At 36.8% G+C, this 20,230-nt stretch overlaps 1 protein-coding gene across 2 annotated transcripts in view; it reads left to right on the top strand.

Moving 5' to 3' along the window:
- SMPDL3A (sphingomyelin phosphodiesterase acid like 3A) overlaps positions 1 to 16,015 on the top strand; it is a 30,526-nt gene extending 14,511 nt beyond the window's left edge. For both annotated transcript variants that reach the window (XM_023737169.1, XM_023737170.1), the window contains exons 4-8: positions 641 to 737; positions 3,108 to 3,277; positions 3,743 to 3,923; positions 5,459 to 5,583; positions 12,235 to 16,015. In XM_023737169.1, the coding sequence (XP_023592937.1) occupies positions 641 to 737; positions 3,108 to 3,277; positions 3,743 to 3,923; positions 5,459 to 5,583; positions 12,235 to 12,540 (879 nt within the window). In that variant the 3' untranslated portion in view covers positions 12,541 to 16,015. The remainder of the gene's footprint in view (positions 1 to 640; positions 738 to 3,107; positions 3,278 to 3,742; positions 3,924 to 5,458; positions 5,584 to 12,234) is intronic.
- The last annotated feature ends 4,215 nt before the right edge of the window (positions 16,016 to 20,230 follow it).

Here is a 20,230-nt window from a genome sequence, read left to right as displayed (position 1 = left end):
AATTTAGGATGACCTAAAGAGACCTTCAAATCAAAAGTATGTGGTTGTAAATCTTCATTCAGGGAGTTAAGAAGCTTTATAATAGTTTAAACATTAATTGTGAAATCATGACTTTTTCCATTCCCTTGGCATGTTGCACTTCTCCCTACATGGTCAGGCTCAAACCTACTCTTAGTGTCTCTTTAGTAAGCACACTTGCACCCACATCTTATGCCCTGGCACACTAAAACACATGCTCTTCTCTGTATTGGATACATACTTTCATGCCTCTATGTCTGTGGCTGGGCCATTGCTGTTTTTTCTCTGATGCCATTTCTTCTCAAGTTGGTGAAATCATTATTCAAGGCCTGGTTCAAATGCTGTCCTTGGTCTCCACCCTAAACACTCTGAGGAAGACTTGATTCTTCTTATTTCTATACCTTCAGGACCTTTGTGGTAGTACCTAGCACAGCACATTGTTTTACAGTTTAGCTCTTCTTTCCCAACTAACTTATCGGTGCCTTGAAGATAAAGTTTATCTGGTATTCATCCTTGCATCTCCAGATGCTTAATGCATTAGTAAGTGGTGAAGTAAAGTTTAAACTGATTAGTCCATGTATCTTCTAATATTTAAATGGTGTATTATATCATTTGTGGCCAGGATCAACTGCCTGTAGTCACCAGCAAAGTGTACAATGCAGTAGCAAACCTTTGGAAACCATGGCTAAATGAAGAAGCTATCAGTACCTTAAGGAAAGGTAAGTGAAAGACTTACTCATCCATATTTTGCCTTCATTTTTATTTATGTTGTTTAGACTTAAATCTTTAATGTTTGCTTGGGTGTGCCAACTCCAGAGAGCCTCTAGTTTCCCTGGAGAATGGTGAGTAGAAACATCGCTTTGGGACACCTGTTGTGAACCTGTTTATCTTGTAGGGAGTTCTTCCCATTTTTTTCCCACCCTTAATTAGGTGTGTTCACATGAAACAAAAGCTGAACTTTGGATTTGAATGTAATTAAAAGTATATCTTTATAATTAGCAAACTGATTGAAAAGAGAGAATGGACATTAACTTTTAATCAAACAGGCACAATTTTATAAAACAAACCTCTGGTAAAGTGATGATAGGTCAGCTTTTAAAATGGAGGTTGAGATGCTTGGAATGGTGGGGCATAAGCAGTGCTCAGTAAGGCCTTCCCTGGGTGCTGTCTACAAAACTCCTGCTTCAGAAGCTCACAAGCCCTCACTAGGCAAATCCCTGATGTTTTGTGAGCTTAATGGAGGTGCCCAGCTGCTAAACTAAAACCTTGGTGTTTTTTAAATTTTCAGACAAATATTAAGTCAATGTCTGAAATTCTCTCAGATTTTTTTTTTAAGTCTTCCCTAGAGTGTCAGGGCAGAGAGCGTTTGAACCAGGACTTGAACCTAAATCTTTGGCTCTTACCCTGTTTTATTTGTTTGCTAGTACTCAGAACATCACAGAATAATATATTTGAGACCTCCTGCCTTAGAATTAAGTAATGATCTTGATTAATCTAGGGAACTACATCTAGTGCATGAGTGGTGCAAACAGTTAACGTGCTCTGCGGCTAACTGAAAGGTTTGGGGTTTGAGTGCAACCAGAGGTGCTTTGGAAGAAAGACCTGGCAGTCTACTTCTGAAAAATCAGCCATTCAAAACCCTGTGGAGCACAGTTCTACTCTGAGACATCACACATGAGGTTGTCATGAGTTGGAGTTAACTCAGTGGCACCTGGTACTGGTAATGTTTAGTCCTAGACGCCTATACCTTTAAGACACGTGGAAAGCTTGTGTAAGTTGCAGAGAGAGCAACAAAAATGGTGAGAGGGCCTAAAGAGACCTTCTGGACTGTAAGGAAGCTCAGCGAGAGAGAAGCAGGCAGGAAAGATCTGATAAATGGCATGCTGACCCTAAGGAAAGCCATATAAGTTTCAGAGTGATGAATTTAGGACAGTTTTCCAGTTAAACATTGGATTACATCTATTATTGTTGAAAGTCTTAAAAGACTTTCTGTGAAAGTTTTAAACGCAAAAGTGGTTTTATGCAGAGAGGCCCAGCCTGAAGGCCCTAAAACTTTGCTATCCCCCAGCCCTAGTGAGAACTGTTGTAATCTCCTACAACTAAGGTCAGAAGGGAAGTTATTCTCAAGTAACTTCCACCAGATTCAAAGCTCTCTGCCCTGCTGCAGCCATAGTAAGAATAATAAACTGACATGACTACAGGAAAGAACAAAGGAAGTTAAAGAGGCATTGATCAGTCATGTTTAAAAGCTAAGAAAAGGCCTGGTTAGTGAGCAGGCCGAGGGCAAAGAAAGCAGGGCCTAGATCTCAGTGGCTAGCTCCCCAACTACCATCGCAGCAGATCCTTGGTGGTTCTGTTACCACTGGGACATAGGCTGCCTGGAGTTATGCCTTTAAGCTTCCTCTCCACTAAAACTGTAGCAGTTCTGGCGTATCTGCTATTTCTTCCTCAGTAGTCTCTGGCAAACTCCAATGGGAACATATTCCCATTCTCTGGATTTTTAGATTTCACAATATCTCTCATCTTGTTTTTGTTGTTGTTAGCTGCAATTGAGTTGGCCCCTGACTCATGGTGACCCCGTGTGTTACAGAATAGAACTGCTCCATAGGGTTTTCTTGGTTGTAGTCTTTATGGAAGCAGTTCTCCAGGTCTTTCTTCCATGGAGCTGCTGGGTGGGTTTGGACCATCAACCTTTAGGTTAACAGCTGACTGCAAACTGCTTGGGCCATCCGGGCTCCTTTCTCTCGTCTTAACTCCCCAATAATACAAAAGTAGGAGTTGCTATATTAATCTTTTTTTAAATAAAATTCAGTAACTCATCACCTAATGCTAAAACATTTAATTCTCCTCTCATCCGAATACCTTAATATGCAGAAATGACATATTGGACCTGACACATAGTAGGTTTAATAAATGTTTGTTAAATCTGATTCTAATCAAATGATGGCCTATGAATGCGCAAACAAAAACATGAGTAATAAGTACAGTTTTCCTGACTGGATTGCAAATCTTAATTAATAATTTGTATTCACAATGTCTGTCTGTATGTGTGCGTTTTCCTAAAATGTGTTTTGAATTTGTTTTTATAGGTGGCTTTTATTCACAGAAGGTTACCACTAATTCAAGCCTTAGAATCATCAGTCTAAACACAAACTTGTACTACAGCTCAAACATTGTGACCCTGAACAAGACTGACCCAGCAAATCAGTTTGAATGGCTAGAAAATACATTGAACAACTCTTGGCAAAATAAGGAAAAGGTAGATCACATCGACCAGAATGATCAGGGGATAAACAGAGGGCTAAATAGGTGTATTTACTGAACTTGGAGGAGGGCTAGGTATTTATAAAAGGAAAGTATTATAATTTGAAGATGGTTTCATTTGAAACACTTTACGCCTTCTCTCTATCATTGTTTTGTCTTGCTTTTGATGCTTTGAAGATTATTTGGCATCCCTAAGTATAAAGAGAGGCCTATTTTAAAATTTGTGATCAAGGTCATAGTTATATTGTCAACAGTGTAGTTTAAATGAGACAAGTGCAAATACAGTGACCTTAAAATTTTTCTAATTTTGTCTCTTTTTTGTAATAAATAGGAAGGATGGTACATTTACTTTCTAGATTTCAGTTAATATATGTACTTTCAATCGTGGGCATCCAGATGTCATTTAGCTATGATGAATGTGCAAAACAATTCTCATCAGTGCTTGTGTTTCTTTTTCCAGGTTTACCTCATAGCACATATCCCAGTAGGGTATCTGCCCTTTTCAAGGAACACCACAGCAATGAGAGAATACTATAATGAGAAATTGATAGATATTTTTAGAAAATACAGCGATGTCATTGCAGGACAATTTTATGGACACACGCACAGAGATAGCATTATGGTTCTTTCAGATAAAAAAGGTAATGTGATATTCTGTTTGAATCTCTCCAGTCTAAGATGCTCAAGCATAGCAGGGAAGATCCAGTAAATTAAAAGTTCCATTATATCAAATTGCCAGCACCAGCCTTTTCTGAATTATATAGTTGCATGGTAAGTGTCTAATCATAAGATTAGGCCTCCAATTGGGTTTCTTCATCAAACGTTCCTATTAGCTCCTTAGGGCCAGCATCATTTAATTGTAGTCAACAAAAACCTCTGAAGCTTTCAGTTCATTCAAATTTTGTTTTAGACCCTTGAGTTAGAGTAATATTACTGCTTGTTACTTACCTGCTAGACTGAAGTTTTTTTGTTTTTTTGACTTGTTTTACTTCTAAGAATTTAAAAAGCCAAGCACAATTTATATCAATAGTTTGAAATAAAATATATTAAGCTCCTACAAAGAATAAATTTTAGATTGTCTACTGTTTTGAAACATTACTTCTGTATGAGGGCAGAAAACAGAGTGAACAAAATAAGAGTTCGGCTTCTATACTAGTCAGGATAAAAATTAGTACGTAGTTTTTCAGTAATTGGATAAATTTTCAAAAATATTATACCTCTTTCATATAGAATCAATAGGCTTCATAAAATGGCATTTTTAAAATGCATTTAACAGCTTTTTTACTCAGAAAGATATTTAGTCTTATAAAAATGCACATATATGAATGTGTTTATATGTATATATACACATATTTTATAGATATATAAAAGAAAGTGACACTGCAATTGAATTCTTATGTAATTACTGGAATACTGTTCTTGGTAGAGATGCAGAGCAAACGAGCTTTGTATTGTGTGTGTATGTGTGCACAAAATATTTCAAATATATAAGAGCGTAGAGAAGGATACAAAAAATTACCATGTGCCCATCTCTAATTTAACACCTATCAAGATTTTGCGCATTTGCTTTATCTATTTTAAAGTAAACCTCAAACATCAGGTATTTTCAGCCTGCATACTTCTATGTTGTTGTTGTTCTGTGCCGTCGAGTCGGTTCTAACTCACAGCGACCCTGTCAACAACAGAATGAAACACTGCCCAGTCCTGTGCCATCCTTATGATCGTTGTTATGCTTGTGCCCATTCTTCAGCCACTGTGTCAGTCCATCTTGTTGAGGGTCTTCCTCTTTTTCGCTGACCCTGTACTTTACCAAGCATGATGTCCTTTTCCAGGGACTAATCTCTCCTGACAACTTGTCCAAAATATGTAAGACGTAGTCTCGCCATCCTTGCTTCTAAGGAGCATTCTTGTATATGCATTGCTAAAATATATAGACATTAACTTACATAACAAAAGAAACAATAATTATTTGGTATTATCTAATACCAGTCCATAGTAAAAATTCCTCAATTTTCTCAGAGATGTCTCTTTACAATTGTTTCTTGTCAATCAAGATCCATCAATGTTCATACATAATTTGGCTATGTCTTTTAATCTCTTAATTTGAAACTTGTTCATATTTTTAGTATAGTTAAATTCAGTTTTTTTTTTAAATATATATATATGTTTTGTCCAGGAAGGCCAGTAAATTCTTTATTTGTGGCTCCTGCTGTTACTCCAGTGAGGAGTGTTCTACAAAAGGAAACCAACAATCCTGGCGTCAGACTATTTCAGTATGATCCTCGTGATTATCAATTACTGGTAGGTTGGCACAATTTTAGAATTGACTTCATATATATGCATGTCTTTGCAGTTTCCGTTAGTTTAGTTGAATGTTTCTAAGCGTAGCTATGTCCACTGTACCAATCCATCTTGTTGAGGGTCTTCCCCTCTTTTGCTGACCTTATATTTTACCAAGCATGCTGTCCTTCTGCAGGGAATGGTCCCTCCTGATAAGATGTCCCAAGTAAGTGAGATGAAGTCTCGCCGTCCTCGCTTCTAAGGAACAATCTGGCTGTACTTCTTCCAATACAGATTTGTTCGTTCTTCTGGCGGTTAATGGCATATTCAATATTCTTTGCCAACACCATAATTCAAAGGCATCAATTCTTCTGCAGTCTTCGTTATTCATTGTCCAGCTTTCTCATGCATAAGATGCGACTGAAAATATTATGGCTTGGGTCAGGTGTACGTTAGCCCTCAAAGTGACATCTTCACTTTTTAGCCCTTTAAAGAGGTCTTTTGCAGCAGATTTGCCCAATGCAATAGGTCTTTTGATTTCTTGACTGCTGCTTCCATGGGTGTTGGTTGTGGATCCAAGTCAAATGAAATCCTTGACAACTTCAGTCTTTTCCCCATTTGTCATAATGTTGCTTACTGGTCCAGTTGTGATGATTTTTATTTTCTTTATGTTGAGGTGTAATCCATACTGAAGGCTGTAGTGTTTGATCTTCATCAGTAAGTATTTCAAGTCCTCTATGCTTTCAGCAAACAAGGTTGTGTCATCTGCATATTGCAGGTTGTTAATGAGTATTCCTCCAATCCTTATGCTGCATTCTTCTTCATATAGTCAAGCTTCTTGGATTATTTGCTCAGCATTCAGATTAAATAAGTATGGTGAAAGGATACAACCCTGACACACACCCTTCCTGATGTTAAACCATGCAGTATCGCCTTGTTCTGCTGGAATGACTGCCTCTACAGGTTCCGCGTGAGCACAATTAAGTGTTCTGGAATTCTCAGTCTTCACAATGTCATCCATATTTTGCTGTGATCCACACTGTCGAATGCCTTTGCATAGTCAATAAAACATAGGTAAACATCTTCCTAGTATTCTCCGCTTTCAGCCAAGATCCATCTGACATCAGCTATGATATCCCTCATTCCATGTTCTCTTCTGTTTCCAGCTTGAATTTCTGGCAGTTCCCTGTTGATGTATAGCTGCAACTATTTTTATATTATTTTCTGCAATATTTTACTTGCATAGCTATATGAGTTTTATTTTATAGCGAAATCTCAGAATTTCTTTATTCTTTTTGATGTTTGGAATATTTGTCAGCACTTTCTAAGTGTGGGCTTATGAAGTTAACCTTTGAGAGGCTGTGTCTGTGTCAGGACTTCAGATTTATTTAGATTGCACCCAATTTGGGCCCTGTCTGTGGACTTGTGTACATGTTGAAACTTTTCACTAGGCCATGTTGTTGTTGCTGTTGAGTTGATTCCGACTTATGGCAACCCTACGGGTGCTGAGTGGAACTTCTCTATAGGGTTGTTAAGGCCATGAACTTTCAGAAAAGGATCGCCAGTCCTGTCTTCTGAGACCTCTCTAGGTGGGTTTGAGCTGTCAACCTTTCAGCTAGTAGTCGAGCACTTAGGTGTTTGCACCACCCAGGGACTCCATTACTAAGCTATAACCAAAACCAAACCCATTGCTGTCAAGTCGATTCTGATTTATAGCATCCCTATAGGTCAGGTAGAACTGTCCATTGGGTTTCCAAGCCTATAATCTTTATGGAGGAAACCCTGGTAGCGTAGTGGTTAAGAGGTCGGCTGCTAACCAAAATGTGGGCAGTTCAAATCCACCAGGTGCTCCTTGGAAACCATATGGGGCAGTTCTACTCTTTCCTACTCTGTCATAGGGTTGCTATGAGTTGGAATTGACTCGATAGCAACGTGTAATCTTTATGGAAGCAGAGTGCTACATCTTTCTCCTGCAGAGGGCCTGGTGGTTTCAAACCACTAGTCTTTCAGTTAACAGCTGAGCACTTAACCACTCACCCCCCCCAAAAAAAAAAAACAAAAAACAAAACTCAAACCCATTGCTATCAAGTTAATTCTGACTCATAGTGACCCTATGGGACAGAGTAGAACTGCCCTGTAGGGTTTCCAAGGAGCGACTGGTAGAATTAAACTGCCAAACTTTTGATTAGCAGCCAAACGCTTAACTGCTGTGCCACCAGGGCCCCACTGCACCACAAGGGTTACACTTCACAAGAACATAACTGTTAAAAAGAGTGCAGGCTCTAGAACCATATTCTCTCAAGCGGTTTTACTTAACTTTTCTATGTCCCAGTCTACTTCTGCATAAAATAGGGATTAAAATATTTACTGACTTCATTGAGTTGCTGTGAGGATTAAGATGAGCAAATATATGTAAAACACTTAGGAAAATGCTTAATCTGTAGGAAATGTTAACAAAGAAAATTTAAAAAGAAAATGATATCGTGTTGGACATTTACCTTGAAGAAAAAAGTTCTGTGGAGTATGTACATTGCTCTAAGCTTTAGATCAATTTAGCATCAAAAGGCTAGGCATTTAGCTTATGGATACTTAAGTTTGGGAGACTGCCCCTTTCCATAAATATTATTTGAAAAGAATCCATTACAACTAAAGTTTCTTTTAAGGAGCCCTGGTGGCACAATGGTTAAGTGCTTGGCTGCTAAGTAAAAGTGAGCAGTTCGAACCTACCAGCCACTCTGTGGGAGAAAAGACCTGGTGAGCTGCTTCTGTAAAGATTTAAGCCTAGGAAACCCTATGGGTCAGTTCTACTCTGCCCTGTTGGGTCGGCATGAGTTGGAATTGACTCAACAGCATACAACAACAGTAACAACAACAAAGTCTCTATTGATTTAATTGCATTTTTCCTAGATAAATTTAATAGGATATGACTCTGTTATTCTGTAGAGCATGTTTTCACAAAGGAGCTAGGGCAGGGGAAATCTGGTTTAATCTATAAATATCAAATTAAATGGGGAAATAAGATAATTGACTGATAAACCAGTCTAAAATAATTCTTTTGTAACTATTAGTTACCTATGTTTGGATCTTAACCTCAGATATTTACGTGTGTGTGTGTGTGTGTGTGTGTGTGTGTGTGCACTGACATGGGGAGATGACTCTGGTATAGCACTAAGTAAAATACTTTTTAAAAGTGCAAAACAGTTTGTACAGTATGACTCCATTTTATGAAAAGAAAAAAAGGTAAATTGGTATGGATATTCTAAATATTTATATTCATTTTTGTACATTAAGTCTAAAACAGCACACACTCTGGATGCTGGTAAATGTTTAACATCTGGTTCTCTCGCGGGGGCCAGGAAGCCTTGATTTCTAGTGTTTGCCGATTTCCTTGGTATAAATATGCCTATTACGCTAATTTCAAGCTACCAAAGTAACATCAGGTGACTAACAACTTTCCTGAAAATTTAAAAATTGGCTCTCATGAGCTAGTACAGCCATTACCAGCACAACACTGATTTATACACAACTATTGGATTAAATCGCGCAGCTGCTAACCAAAAGATTGGTGGTTCGAGTCTACCCAGCAGTGCCTTTGAAGAAAGGCCCAGTGGTCTACTGCTGAAAAATCAACCATTGAAAACCTCATGGAGCACAGTTGTACTCTGACACGCATGGGGTCACCGTGAGTCAGAGGTGACTCTCTAGCAACTGGGTTTTGGTTTATTAGCAGTGGTTATCTCTGAGGCGTGTGGCTTTCTATTTTGTACACCCCTCAGGAGATGGTTTGGATTGTTTTCTGTGGTGCCTTTCATGATTGATTGATTGAAAATATGCACAGCAGATCATATACTTATTCAACAATTTGTACACGTACAGTTCAATGACACTGGTTACGTTCTTCAGGTTGTGCATTTTTGCTGTCTCTCCTCATATTATTTTGCCCCCATTGACTTTTACTCACTGCCCCATCAGCTACTCATCTATGCTTTAGAGTTACTTTTGTTAAATTTGATCTGCAGTGGTTAAGAGCTATGGCTGTTAATCAAAAGGTCAGCAGTTTGAATCCACCAGCTGCTCTTGGAAATCCTATGGAACAATTCTGTTCTGTCCTGTAGGGTCACTGAATCGGAATTGACTCGATGGCAACAGATTTGGTTTTTTGGTTTGTATAGATAATTCTTTAAAAGAGTGCAGTGCTCAAGGCCAACATTCTTTACTAATTAGGCTAAATTGTTGTTTAGATTGAAGATGACTTCAGGAGATAATTTCAGTTTAAGGTTCAAAAATTTTCTAAGGACAACATATTTGGGAGTTACCCTAGCCCCAGTGGTCCAGCAAGTCTGGATTCTATAACAAATTTTAAGTTGTCTTCCACATTTCCCCCCTTTTGATCAAGGACTCATCTATTGAGTCCTTGATCAAAACATTCAGTAATGGTAGCTGGGCACCATACAGTTCTTCTGGTCTCATGACAAAGGAGGCAGTAGTTCATGCAAGCAACTAGACCTGCAGTCCAGTTCCTTCTCTGGTTCCTGGGTCTCCATCTTCCACTGCTACTCCAGGTGAATAGAGACTAATTGTTGTGTCTTGGATGGTCACTAGCAAGCTTTTAATACCCCAGGTACTGTGCACCAAACTGGGGGGTAGATCAGAAACTCTAATGCCAGTTGGCTGGATAGTCTCACAGAGATGTGACACTAAGCCTTCTAACCAAGAGAACTAATTCCATGAAGTGTTTGGTTGTACCTAAGTGGTATCAGCAACTGGATCTTCTTTTTTTTTTGTAGTTGTAAAATTATATATAACACATTTGCCATTTCACCCTTTTTCTGGTGTACAACTTAGTGATACTAGTTACATTAGACAAATTGTATAATCACTATGCTTAATCAATGCCAATATTCCCATCACCATAGACATAAACTGACTAGTCCCAAAGAGTGGTTCCCTTTCTCCCTCCCCACTCCCACCCCAGGTAACCACTAATAACCATTGATCTCTATGTATTTGCCTATTCATATCATTTCGTATAGGTGAGGTCATACAGTATTTGTCCTTTTGTGATTGATTTATTTCATTCAGCATAATGTCTTCAAGGTTCGTCCATGTCGTAGCATGCATCGGGACTTGTTTTATCTTTATGGCTGAATAGTATTCCATTGTATTTATGGACCACATTTTGTTTATCCATTCATCTGTTGATGAGCACTTAGGTTGTTCCCACCTTTTTGCTACTGTGAATAGTGCTGCTATGAACATAGGTGTTTTAGGTCCCTAGGGTATATGCCTAGGAGTGGAATTAGTAGGTCATATGATAGTTCTATTTTTAATTTTTTGAGGAGTCACTACACTGTTTTCCACAACAGTTGTACCATTTTACATTCCCACCAGCAATGGATAAGAGTTCTGATCTCGTCAGATCATCACCAATCTTTGTTATTTTCTTTTTTTTAATCATTGCTGTTTTAGTAGGTGTTAGGTGGTCTCTGATTGTAGTTTTGATTTGCATCTCTCTAATGGCTAATGATGCTCAGCATCTTTTCTTGTGTTTATTTGCTGCTTGTGCATCCAATTTGGTGAAGCACTTGTTCATGTCCTTTGCCAGTTTTTTTATTGGGTTATTAGTCTTTTTTTCATTTCTATAAAAAATGCTGTTGGAATTTTGATCAGAATTGCATTGAGTCTGTGATCACTTTGGGTAGTACTGACATTTTCGTAATATTAAGTCTTCCAATGCATGAGCATGGAATGTCTTTCCGTTTATTTAGTTCTGTTTTAGTCTCTTGCAGCAGTGTATTATAGTTTTCATTGTATAAGTCTGTACATCTGTGATTAGGTTTATTCCTAAGTATTTTATTTTTTAGGTGCTACAGCATCACTATGAGTTGGAATCAACTCGATGGCAGTGGGTTTTTTATTGTAAATTGAATTGTTTTCCTGATTTCTTTTTTAGATTTGTCCTTGTTGATATCTAGAAACCCAGCTGTTTTTGTGTGTTCATCTTGTATCCTGCAACTCTGTTGAATTCTTTTATTAGTTCTAGAGGGTTTCTTGTGGATTCTCTGGGCTTTTCTATATATAGAAGTATGTTATCTGCAAATAGAGATAGTTTTACGTCTTCCTTTCCAGTTTGGATACCTTTTACCTCTTTTTTTTTTGCCTTATTGCTGTGGTTAGGACTTCCAGTAGGATATTAAATAGAAGTGGTCATAGCTGGCATCCTTTTCTTATTCCTGTTCTCAAGGGAAGGCTCTCAGTCTTTCTCCATTGAGTATAATGTTGGCTGTTGGTTTTTCATAGGTGCCCTTAATCATGTTGAGGAACTTGCCTTCTTATCTTGTTGAGAGTTTTTATCAGGAAAGGGTGTTGGATTTTGTTGAATGCCTTTTCTGTGTCTGTTGAGATGATCATGGGGTTCTTTTCTTTTTTCTATTAATGCGGTGTATTACATGGATAAATTTTCTGATGTTGACATTTTATTATTTTTAAGAAGTAATGTAGATTTTTTATCAAGAGACTCGTTTATTTAAAACTAATTCTCACTTGTTTTTTAAATGACTGCAACTCTCATTAAAGTTAAGAATGTTACTTAAATCCTAATAATTTTTCATGTTGTGGAATGCTTTATATGCCAGGAAGTGAACCAGGCTTTGTTATTGTTTTTAACTATAGGATATGTTGCAGTATTACCTGAACCTGACAGAAGCTAACATGAAGGGAGAATCCAACTGGAAGCTGGAGTACATCCTGACCCAGGCCTATGACATTAAAGATTTGCAGCCAGAAAGTTTATATGGTTTAGCTAAACAATTTGCAGTCCTAGACAGTAAGCAGTTTATAAAATACTACAATTACTTCTTCGTGAGTTATGCCAGCAGTGCAATTTGTGATGAGAAATGTAAGGCCTTTCAAATTTGTGCAGTTATGAATCTTGATCATGTATCCTATGCAGATTGTCTCAAACAATTTTACATATAGCACAATCACTAGTATTTCAAAGTTTGTGTTCATGGAAAATGTAATATTACTCTGTTTCTGAGATCAGTTTGTGCAAATTTTTATGTAAATCTCTGTGAATTACTGACTGGGAAAGCAGAATTTCTGTCTTTGCTCTATTTTTTTACTATGCCCAAATGTAAATATCTTTAACAATCTAAATTTTTCTGAAATTAAAATGTATTTAAAGTACCTGTTAGTAGAATGATTTTGGGATGTAAATGTCCTAGCTTCCAGGTTATACAATTATATCTAATTTATACGCTTGTAGAAACTGGCATCTGTCCAATAACGCAAATGACTTCTCCTGAGTATGATGGATTATTCTAAATATGATTGTTTTTAGTCTCTTAATTCACTCTTGTTAAAACCTTATGTGTATACTAAGGCTAAAACTGTTTAAATCTCATGTGTAAACTGAGGTTAAAGCTGTTTATGTGTACTATCTACTCATGGGAAAATACTAAGGTCTCATTAGGGCTATCTCCAAGTCTGTAAAACATCATGGGACATACATTGCCTGGTTGCCTTCACTCAGAGTGTGAAGGAGAATCATCGTTAACACTGCTAACTTTTAACAATGTCACCAGTTGTCTTTATTGCAACTGCAATACTAGCAAAGGGCCTAGGACCTTGTACAGAGCCTGGGACTTACTAAATACTTGTTGAAATGAATTGAAATACATGAATGTTTCCCCAAGAAAATATGATAGGATGCAGTGGTGGCATTTTCTTCGTCACAATATCCCAAGAGAGGATAAAAGGAGCTTTTCATCCCCCCATTAGGATTGTTTTTAGGGCTTTCCCATAGCCCAAGCTGTCCTCTGCTTCCCAGCTAACTGGAAGAATTAAAATAGAAGAGAGAAGGGGCAGGCTGAGGGATAAAGGGGAGGAGAAGACAGCGTACCCCAATGTTTGGCTTGCTGGAGAAGACATACAATCAGCAACCTTAGGTCAGCTGGTGAGAGTGGAACTCATCATCCTTGTAGCTGGGACTCGTTTGACTTCATGTAAAGAAAGGCCTTGTAGATACAAGATCTCATTGTAAAACCAATTTTGCCTGATTTCCAGATCTCCTGATTTCCAGGGCTGAGAAAATAAATGTCACAAAATAAAAATATTATATCCAAGAAACTATCAAAAATCATTAGGTAAATATCTTTTGTTTGTTAGGTTTTTTTAAGAAATAAATTAGTATGTTCTAGAAGTGAGAGTGCTGAAACAAAATAAAAATTAATTGTAATAAAATAATCACATCATGTAGAAATCATCATGCCTGCACTTATATTTACAGTTGGTTTTTATAAATGACTAGATCATGTATTCTTTTATGTATATACAGAAGTTCTAAGAAAACAAGTTTGCATTATATAAGGAAAATTTCAAAACAGTAATAAACAAAGATGGCATGAACTGCCTAGGGCAGTGAGTTCCCAGCATGAAAAGTGAAAAAAACTTGCACTTTTAGGGTTATTGTAGAGGAAATTCCTGTGTCTGCAGGGGATGCTGGGCAGTGAACATTCAAGGTCCTTCCCACATAATTCTTACTGTTTAAATTTTTAATGGTACATATTTTGTATTCCATTTATTTTCATCTTAAAATCGAAATAAATAATCTTAAAGGTTGAGTGACATTTAGGGACATTACAACTATAAAAAAGCCAAACCGATTGCCATCAAATCAATTCTGATTCATAGTGACCCTATAGGACAGAGTAGAACTGCCCCATCGAGTTTCCAAGGAGTGCCTGGTGGATTCAAACTGCCCAACTTTTGGTTAGCACCATAGAACTTAACCACTATGCCATCAGGGTTCCCAACAGGAACATTATCAGTAGTTAAATGAGTATTTCTATTCTAAAAATCAGAACATTTTGCAATTATTTATTATGCTTTATTTCATATTGTGTTCAGATATGTAATGAATTTTATTATGTTCACAGTAAAGCTCGTCTTGATTTGCCTCTCTTTAATGATGAGACTTTGGCAAGTTCATAAATTGCATTCTGTTTGGATTTTTTTTTTAACTTCTACTTTAAAACCAGTTTTGTTTCATTGTTTAGTCACATATTGGTAGGAAGAAAGGGAAGTAAGTGTAGGTGGTGAGGAGAGCGGGAGAAAGTCTTTAATAAGGGTCATTTATTTTAAGTGGATAAATGTGTTTGAAGGAGAAATATCCCTGAATTCTATGTATTATAATTTGAGGATATACTGAAATACCCACTCAAATGATTTTTCCCATTCACAATAGTCATAGTCTCACATATTATGAATCTTCACATTTTGTCACAAACCATGCTATTTACTCACCCCTCTCACAGACACTGTGTTATTGAAATGCCTTTTTTATGCATGCTCAAATTCATTCTCCTCCCTTTGCTCCAGAGGTAATCATCACTTTGAAATTTGCATTCTTCATTACTGTGAAGGCTTTAATAATTTTCCACGTACACCGAAACAAACTGTACACATGTGCCTCTAAAAGGTCCCTAGTATGTATTTAAATGTTTTAAATTTAATATGAATGATACTGTATGAATCCCTCTAGAACTTTTTTGACTATTTTGTTTATGAGATTTAGCTACGTTGCTAGGTCTAGTTCTAGTTTATCCATTTATTTCAATCACTACTCCATTGTATGAAAATACCATAATTTACATATACAGTAGTCTGTGGATATATATTTTATGGAACTTGAAAACCTTTTCCAAAATACTTATGGAAGAACAAAGAAGCAAGAATAGCCAACACAGTTCTGTAGCCAATAGCAGTTGTGTAAAAGAAGGAGAAGGTGGGGATATTGGCTATACCAGTCATCAAGATTTATTGCATAGTAATTTAGTGTAATACCGGCGCAAGGGTAGACAAGAAGACCAGTGGAACAGAATAGAGAACTCATGATACCCAGCCTTCCCAGTCAAACTTTGTACTTAATATAGGCCACCTTTAATATTTTTTAAGAGAGTTTATAAATTCTCTCCATAAAGTTTGTGCACAGGTTTTGTTAGATCTATTTCTAGGGATCTAAGAGTATTTTTGCCATTGTGAATGACATCCTTCTTTAAATTAAAACATTAATTTCTGTATTTTGGTCAAACTCTCTTATTAGTTGCCATAGTTTGTAAATTCTCTTAGATTTTTGTTACAAACAATCACATGTGAATAATAACAGGGTTTTTTTTTTCCCTCAGTCCATATACTTTTTTTTTTGTTTTGAACAGTGTTCATTCAGACTTCCAATAAAATGTTAAATGGAGGCAGTGATCAGTGGACATTCTTGTCTTATTTTTGATTACATTGTAAAGTATGTTACTTGTTGCAGATTTTTGGCAGACATCTTTATCACGTTAAGGAAGTTTTATCATTTGCTAAATGTTTCTTTTTTCTTAAGTCGTGAATGTTGAATTTTATTGGATGCTCTGTATGTATCTACTAAGATTATCTTTTTTTTTTTTTTCTCTCCACTAATGATTAAATGCAGGGGATGAGGTACAGGGATAAATCAAGGATGACTCCTAGGTTTTTGACTGGTTCAACTGGGAAATGGTGGTGTCACTGAGGGAGTGGGGTAACTAGGAGAGGAGAGGACTGGTGGAGGTGGAGAGCAACAAATTAAGAGCATCATTGTGTATTACAACTAACCCAGGCTACCCAAGAATTCTTCTAGTTCATTAAATATTTTGCTGTTCTAATTATCTCTAAATTGAGGGCTTTAAAATTTCTGTTTGAAAATAAATTAGTATTCAAAGAAAAAGTAAAACCAACTCAGATTCAATCTGCTAATATGATTGTTTCTACAATATTTAAATTTTATTAGGAATAAACATGACTTACTTATAGAAATTGTATTATCTGTCTTTCTCCTTACTGGTTCTGTTTAAACTGTTCTAGATAAATGTTGAAGACACTTAAGAAAAATATTATTAATTCAATTATTGATGTGCTTACACACAGGGTCACCATGAATCTGAATCGACTTGTCAGCAACCGGTTTTTTGATGTATTGTTTTAGTGGAGAATGGATTTCCTCATCCTACTTGGAATCCAACTAGCAATCCCCTACTTGGATTGCTTCTCCTGGGAGCAATTATGTATACTAGTATAATGTGGGTAACCATTCCATGGAACACGAGAAGAAATAACAAAAAGAAAAGGGTCATATTTACTTTATAACTTTCTAGTTTTCCAAGATACACCTGAAGGTCCTGTTTTGCATAATTATCTCTATTAAACTTTAGTATTATTTAGCATCCTTATTTTAATAAAATATATTATTTTCTATAACACAGTAAGCCCTCTATATCTGCAGATTCCTCATTGGAAGATTCAACCAACCATGGATGGAAAATATTTTTAAAAAGTGTTACATTGTTGCTGACATGTACTATGTAGTTAGGCCAACAATGGTTGCATCTATACTGAACAAGTACAGACATTTTTTTCTTGTCGTTATTCCCTAAACAATGCAGAATAACAACTATTTATATAGCATTTACATTGTATTAGGTATTATAAGTAATCTAGAGATGATTTAAAGTATACAGGAAGATATGCACAGGTACTACGTCATTTTATGTAAGGGACTTGAGCATCCTTGGATTTTGGTATTCGCTGGGGGAAGGGGTTCTTGGAACAAAACCCCAACGGATACTGAGGGACAATTTTTGACTGTATATGTCTGTTCCTCAATTTAAAAAATCAAATTAGTATAAAACTTCACTGTAAAAATTCAGGTTTGTTGCATTCTATTCCTTTCACAATACATTCCCTTTTGAAAGTTTTGTATCCCCAGACTTCAAGGACTGATGATTTGGGAAGATGGCTATGGATATCCCCTGAACATTACCTTGTAGGGCTGGAGGAGTGCTTTTCACGTAAGGCCTGGACTGATGTGACCCTATTGGTTTTTATAGCTTCAGTGAGGATTCCTATTTCTCCTACCACCAGCCCACATTCTAGTTATAGTAGACTGTTTGCCAGTTCCTAAACACGAATGCAGTTATTCCTTCCTTCACCTTTGCTCATATTGTTCCTTTTATCATCCTAAACTCCCCTATTTCCTGCTTTCTCAAACTCATTTATTCTAACAAGCCACATATAAATTACCTCCTCTCTCAAAACTTACCTAACCCTTTCAGGCAGTTTTAATCTTTTCTCCTCGGGCCACCACAGCACCTTATTTGAGAGCGTTAATGCCATTGATCACACCACCTTTTCTCTATTTCCCTCTCCTCCATTGGTTCTGGCAGGGTGGGGAATCTGCTTTCCATAACCTTGATCTCATTGCCTAACGCAATGCCTGACAAGTAAGTAAACGAGCAACAAACTGTGTGGAATGAATGAAATTATATTTACTTTCAGACATGTTTTTTCTCAATTTCTTGCTGATACCTAAATTACTTTATGAGTAGATAAAATTTGCCATTGCACAGCAGAGATTAAAGGCTTACACTGGCAATATTAGCTGCGGCAATATATTGAATAAAACTTATGTAACAGAGTGATGAGTTTATTAGTTAGCAATCCTATGTGATTGAGAGCACCCTCATTCCAGTTTCGACGTAGAGGATGGGATTCTGGCATTTGTAGGTTGAAAAAGGAAAGTGAGGAGGGAGATGAGGATTTCAAGACATAAGAAAAGATAGATAGCATATCCTCTCTCATTGTGGTAATGAGGAAGTCTTAGTGAGTAGTAGGCCATTGGAAAATCATATTATTAGGTGAAGAAGGTCAGGGCTTCTAGCCTGAGGCATTTGAGGTCTGATCCCAGCTTCTTCACTTTGTAAAATTAGAACCAAGGTACTTACCTCTTTGAATTCAATTTTTCCTCATTGTTAAATGAGGGTTAAAATAACAAGTAATTTATGATACTGTTGTGGGGATTAAATGAGATAATGATAAAGTAAATATAAAGTGCACACCCCATTTTCTGGAACATAGTAAGCATTATGTAAATGTTATTAATATTGTTGTTAATATTATTGGAGCCTGGTGGTGTAGTGGTTAAGAGCTTGGCTGCTAACCAAAAGGTTGGCATTTCGAATTCACCAGCTGCTCCTTGGCAACCCTATGGGGCAGTTCTACTCTGTCCTAAACGGCTGCTATGAGTTTTGGGCAATGGGTTTGATTTTGGTTGGTGGAAGAGTTAAACCTCACACTTTCCAGTACTGCTCTGGGGAACATTTAGTTCATATACAAACAGCCATCACAACTATGTTTTTATATGGCACCATTCTCTCCACAAATATTACTGAGTTTCTTTAATGTGCGAGGCATGCTTTTAGGTACTTGGGATACAGCAGCAAATAAAACAGATAAAGATTCATGCCTTGTGTGCCTTGTGGCACTTGTTCTAGCATGTACATTATGAGGTGTGTATGTGTGTATATGTACAGCATAGTGGAAACACTGATTGCCTTTGAACCACACCAAATGTACCAAAAACCCAAATCAAACCCATTGCTGTCAAGTTGATTCCAGTTCATAGTGACCCTATAGGACAGAGTAGAACTGCTCCATACAGTTTCCAACCAGTGGCTCGTGGATCTGCACTGCTGACCTTTTGGTTAACAGCTGAGCTCTTAACCACTGCACCACCAGGACTCCACATCACGTGTACTAAAAACTAATTTAACAATTATCATATTTTAAATAGGGTCACTTTTATTACATTGGACTTCATTCCCAGAGAACTAATTACTAGGGGCTATGACTGTTAAGTCACAAAACAAAAGTGTCAGATATACTGACAACTATATTACAAAGATACTCGTTTAAGTCTTAAATATTTGGGAGGAATGATGAACAGTTATTAAAATAATTGCTTTGTCTAAAACCATGTGATTACATAAACATGGAAATGGTAATCACAATATAAAGGAAAAATCCAATTTTCTATTTAGTCTCTCAGGAAGATTTTATTATTTTGCTGATCAACATTGAGGTACCTTTCTGATACTGACAAAATCCCCTTTTATGTGTCTGTCTTGAAAGCATTTGTTCTCAGATCAGCCAGGCAGCAATGGAATTGTGCTTGGAACAATGACTAGTGTTGCACAGAGCATTTTGCTGTGGTGTTCATTTGTCTTCTTTCCTGTTAAGTTAGCAAATTGCTGCCAAGAGGTGTCAAAGCACCATAGCAATAGTCTGAGGAAGCTTCTATTCACCTGAAAATTCATTAATCACCTTTTCTCTTCAGATCTAGCAAGTATCTTTAGGTGAAATCTATGTGGTTTCTTATGAGCCTTTATTTATTTGGGAAGGATTCTAACGAGGTCACCATGAGTCGGAATGGACTTGATGGCAAGGAATTTGATTTTCGGTATTGGTAGCATTCATTTTAGAATATATAGATATTAAAATACTTTAATTTTTTTTTAAAAAAGCACCTTAAAAAGTCAAAATACTATCTACTTTCTACCATTTATGTTTTAATGGGTATATTTGGTACCCTAGAGAGGACCAAAATCTTTCTTTTCGAATGTTTATGCTTTAGAAGCCCAACAGGGTCTTTTCCATAAAAGCACATTTAAGATGCTATTCCTCATCTTCAGTTGAGGTTAGTGGGCCACAGAATATTAAACTGGGGGCTGTTTTGTTTAGAGACTACAATGTGTTTATTTAAGTTGCTCATATGTTCAACAAATATTTTATGGAAAAGGAAGAGTGGATT

Source organism: Trichechus manatus, unplaced genomic scaffold, assembly GCF_000243295.1.
Source record: "Trichechus manatus latirostris isolate Lorelei unplaced genomic scaffold, TriManLat1.0 scaffold00098, whole genome shotgun sequence".
Lineage (NCBI taxonomy): Eukaryota > Metazoa > Chordata > Mammalia > Sirenia > Trichechidae > Trichechus > Trichechus manatus.
The sequence above is the reverse complement of the archived record's forward strand: the minus strand, read 5'-3'. Positions and strand labels throughout refer to the sequence as shown.